General features: G+C 52.2%; 1 protein-coding gene across 1 annotated transcript; it reads right to left on the reverse strand.

Annotated features, from left to right (window-relative positions):
- On the reverse strand, positions 1-707 carry LOC123090328 (uncharacterized). Its single transcript, XM_044511680.1, has 2 exons — positions 455-707; positions 1-341 (listed from the first exon to the last, which is right to left on the reverse strand). The coding sequence occupies exons 1-2, from the start codon at positions 705-707 to the stop codon at positions 1-3; spliced, it is 594 nt and encodes a 197-aa protein (XP_044367615.1).
- Between the last annotated feature and the right edge of the window lie 3,505 nt (positions 708-4,212).

Raw genomic sequence — 4,212 nt, forward strand, 5'->3', positions numbered from 1 at the left:
CTAGCTGAGCGAACCTGGAGCTGGTGGAGCCTGCTCGGAGGCCGTAGCGTCTCTGGCTACTTGAGCAGCTGGATCAAAACCACGATTGGGCTTGGTCTTTCTCTTGGGTCGTGTCGAGCCATTCTCTTCGGCCTTGGAGTCCTGGGACGCACCAGGGGACGTGACAATTCCGTGCGGAGAATAGCTTTCTCCGCAGGGAGGGTTATGACGCCCATGCTCCCTGTTGGAACCACAATCCGTATGAACCCTGTTGGAACTTGTAGTCATCTGGTTTCTGTCAACCGTGTTGTTGGCCAGGTTGAGCTGAAGTGTGCCCCCTGAACCATCAGGACGAGGTCCATCTGATACAACAAATGCCACAGAGTATATATGTTAGCGGATATCGAAAGCAAGAAGATGTGTGTAATTAATTGCTGAATGGGTGCATGAGGAACAGAGAACTAGCTGAGCGAACCTGGAGCTGGTGGAGCCTGCTCGGAGGCCGTAGCGTCTTTGGCTACTTGAGCAGCTGGATCAAAACCACGATTGGGCTTGGTCTTTCTCTTGGGTCGTGTCGAGCCATTCTCTTCGGCCTTGGAGTCCTGGGACGCACCAGGGGACGTGATAGTTCCGTGCGGAGAATAGCTTTCTCCGCAGGGAGGGTTATGACGCCCATGCTCCCTGTTGGAACCACAATCCGTATGAACCCTGTTGGAACATGTAGTCATCTGGTTTCTGTCAACCGTGTTGTTGGCCAGGTTGAGCTGAAGTGTGCCCCCTGAACCATCAGGACGAGGTCCATCTGATACAACAAATGCCACAGAGTATATATGTTAGCGGATATCGAAAGCAAGAAGATGTGTGTAATTAATTGCTGAATGGGTGCATGAGGAACAGAGAACTAGCTGAGCGAACCTAGAGCTGGTGGAGCCTGCTCGGCGGCCGTAGCGTCTCTGGCTACTTGAGCAGCTGGATCAAAACCACGATTGGGCTTGGTCTTTCTCTTGGGTCGTGTCGAGCCATTCTCTTCGGCCTTGGAGTCCTGGGACGCACCAGGGGACGTGACAATTCCGTGCGGAGAATAGCTTTCTCCGCAGGGAGGGTTATGACGCCCATGTTCCCTGTTGGAACCACAATCCGTATGAACCCTGTTGGAACTTGTAGTCATCTGGTTTCTGTCAACCGTGTTGTTGGCCAGGTTGAGCTGAAGTGTGCCCCCTGAACCATCAGGACGAGGTCCATCTGATACAACAAATGCCACAGAGTATATATGTTAGCGGATATCGAAAGCAAGAAGATGTGTGTAATTAATTGCTGAATGGGTGCATGAGGAACAGAGAACTAGCTGAGCGAACCTAGAGCTGGTGGAGCCTGCTCGGCGGCCGTAGCGTCTCTGGCTACTTGAGCAGCTGGATCAAAACCACGATTGGGCTTGGTCTTTCTCTTGGGTCGTGTCGAGCCATTCTCTTCGGCCTTGGAGTCCTGGGACGCACCAGGGGACGTGACAATTCCGTGCGGAGAATAGCTTTCTCCGCAGGGAGGGTTATGACGCCCATGCTCCCTGTTGGAACCACAATCCGTATGAACCCTGTTGGAACTTGTAGTCATCTGGTTTCTGTCAACCGTGTTGTTGGCCAGGTTGAGCTGAAGTGTGCCCCCTGAACCATCAGGACGAGGTCCATCTAATACAACAAATGCCACAGAGTATATATGTTAGCGAATATCGAAAGCAAGAAGATGTGTGTAATTAATTGCTGAATGGGTGCATGAGGAACAGAGAACTAGCTGAGCGAACCTGGAGCTGGTGGAGCCTGCTCGGAGGCCGTAGCGTCTCTGGCTACTTGAGCAGCTGGATCAAAACCACGATTGGGCTTGGTCTTTCTCTTGGGTCGTGTCGAGCCATTCTCTTCGGCCTTGGAGTCCTGGGACGCACCAGGGGACGTGACAATTCCGTGCGGAGAATAGCTTTCTCCGCAGGGAGGGTTATGACGCCCATGCTCCCTGTTGGAACCACAATCCGTATGAACCCTGTTGGAACTTGTAGTCATCTGGTTTCTGTCAACCGTGTTGTTGGCCAGGTTGAGCTGAAGTGTGCCCCCTGAACCATCAGGACGAGGTCCATCTGATACAACAAATGCCACAGAGTATATATGTTAGCGGATATCGAAAGCAAGAAGATGTGTGTAATTAATTGCTGAATGGGTGCATGAGGAACAGAGAACTAGATCAGCGAACCTGGAGCTGGTGGAGCCTGCTCGGCGGCCGTAGCATCTTTAGCTACTTGAGCAGCTGGATCAAAACCACGATTGGGCTTGGTCTTTCTCTTGGGTCGTGTCGAGCCATTCTCTTCGGCCTTGGAGTCCTGGGAAACACCAGGGGACGTGACAATTCCGTGCGGAGAATAGCTTTCTCCGCAGGGAGGGTTATGACGCCCATGCTCCCTGTTGGAACCACAATCCGTATGAACCCTGTTGGAACTTGTAGTCATCTGGTTTCTGTCAAGAGTGTTGTTGGCCAGGTTGAGCTGAAGTGTGCCCCCTGAACCATCAGGACGAGGTCCATCTAATACAACAAATGCCACAGAGTATATATGTTAGCGAATATCGAAAGCAAGAAGATGTGTGTAATTAATTGCTGAATGGGTGCATGAGGAACAGAGAACTAGCTGAGCGAACCTGGAGCTGGTGGAGCCTGCTCGGAGGCCGTAGCGTCTCTGGCTACTTGAGCAGCTGGATCAAAACCACGATTGGGCTTGGTCTTTCTCTTGGGTCGTGTCCAGCCATTCTCTTCGGCCTTGGAGTCCTGGGACGCACCAGGGGACGTGACAATTCCGTGCGGAGAATAGCTTTCTCCGCAGGGAGGGTTATGACGCCCATGCTCCCTGTTGGAACCACAATCCGTATGAACCCTGTTGGAACTTGTAGTCATCTGGTTTCTGTCAACCGTGTTGTTGGCCAGGTTGAGCTGAAGTGTGCCCCCTGAACCATCAGGACGAGGTCCATCTGATACAACAAATGCCACAGAGTATATATGTTAGCGGATATCGAAAGCAAGAAGATGTGTGTAATTAATTGCTGAATGGGTGCATGAGGAACAGAGAACTAGCTCAGCGAACCTGGAGCTGGTGGAGCCTGCTCGGCGGCCGTAGCATCTTTAGCTACTTGAGCAGCTGGATCAAAACCACGATTGGGCTTGGTCTTTCTCTTGGGTCGTGTCGAGCCATTCTCTTCGGCCTTGGAGTCCTGGGAAACACCAGGGGACGTGACAATTCCGTGCGGAGAATAGCTTTCTCCGCAGGGAGGGTTATGACGCCCATGCTCCCTGTTGGAACCACAATCCGTATGAACCCTGTTGGAACTTGTAGTCATCTGGTTTCTGTCAACCGTGTTGTTGGCCAGGTTGAGCTGAAGTGTGCCCCCTGAACCATCAGGACGAGGTCCATCTAATACAACAAATGCCACAGAGTATATATGTTAGCGAATATCGAAAGCAAGAAGATGTGTGTAATTAATTGCTGAATGGGTGCATGAGGAACAGAGAACTAGCTGAGCGAACCTGGAGCTGGTGGAGCCTGCTCGGCTGCCGTAGCGTCTCTGGCTACTTGAGCAGCTGGATCAAAACCACGATTGGGCTTGGTCTTTCTCTTGGGTCGTGTCGAGCCATTCTCTTCGGCCTTGGAGTCCTGGGACGCACCAGGGGACGTGACAATTCCGTGCGGAGAATAGCTTTCTCCGCAGGGAGGGTTGTGACGCCCATGCTCCCTGTTGGAACCACAATCCATATGAACCCTGTTGGAACTTGTAGTCATCTGGTTTCTGTCAACCGTGTTGTTGGCCAGGTTGAGCTGAAGTGTGCCCCCTGAACCATCAGGACGAGGTCCATCTGATACAACAAATGCCACAGAGTATATATGTTAGCGGATATCGGAAGCAAGAAGATGTGTGTAATTAATTGCTGAATGGGTGCATGAGGAACAGAGAACTAGCTGAGCGAACCTAGAGCTGGTGGAGCCTGCTCGGCGGCTGTAGCGTCTCTGGCTACTTGAGCAGCTGGATCAAAACCACGATTGGGCTTGGTCTTTCTCTTGGGTCGTGTCGAGCCATTCTCTTCGGCCTTGGAGTCCTGGGACGCACCAGGGGACGTGACAATTCCGTGCGGAGAATAGCTTTCTCCGCAGGGAGGGTTATGACGCCCATGCTCCCTGTTGGAACCACAATCCGTATGAACCCTGTT

Source organism: Triticum aestivum, chromosome 4B (genome assembly GCF_018294505.1).
Source record: "Triticum aestivum cultivar Chinese Spring chromosome 4B, IWGSC CS RefSeq v2.1, whole genome shotgun sequence".
NCBI classification, from domain to species: Eukaryota; Viridiplantae; Streptophyta; class Magnoliopsida; order Poales; family Poaceae; genus Triticum; species Triticum aestivum.

Bases quoted from the DNA above. Each gene is read 5' to 3' on its own strand.
- LOC123090328 (XM_044511680.1), bottom strand. From the start codon at position 707: ATGACTACATGTTCCAACAGGGTTCATACGGATTGTGGTTCCAACAGG. The intron at 342-454 runs GTTCGCTCAGCT...TTGTTGTATCAG, and splicing joins GCAGGCTCCACCAGCTCCAG to ATGGACCTCGTCCTGATGGT.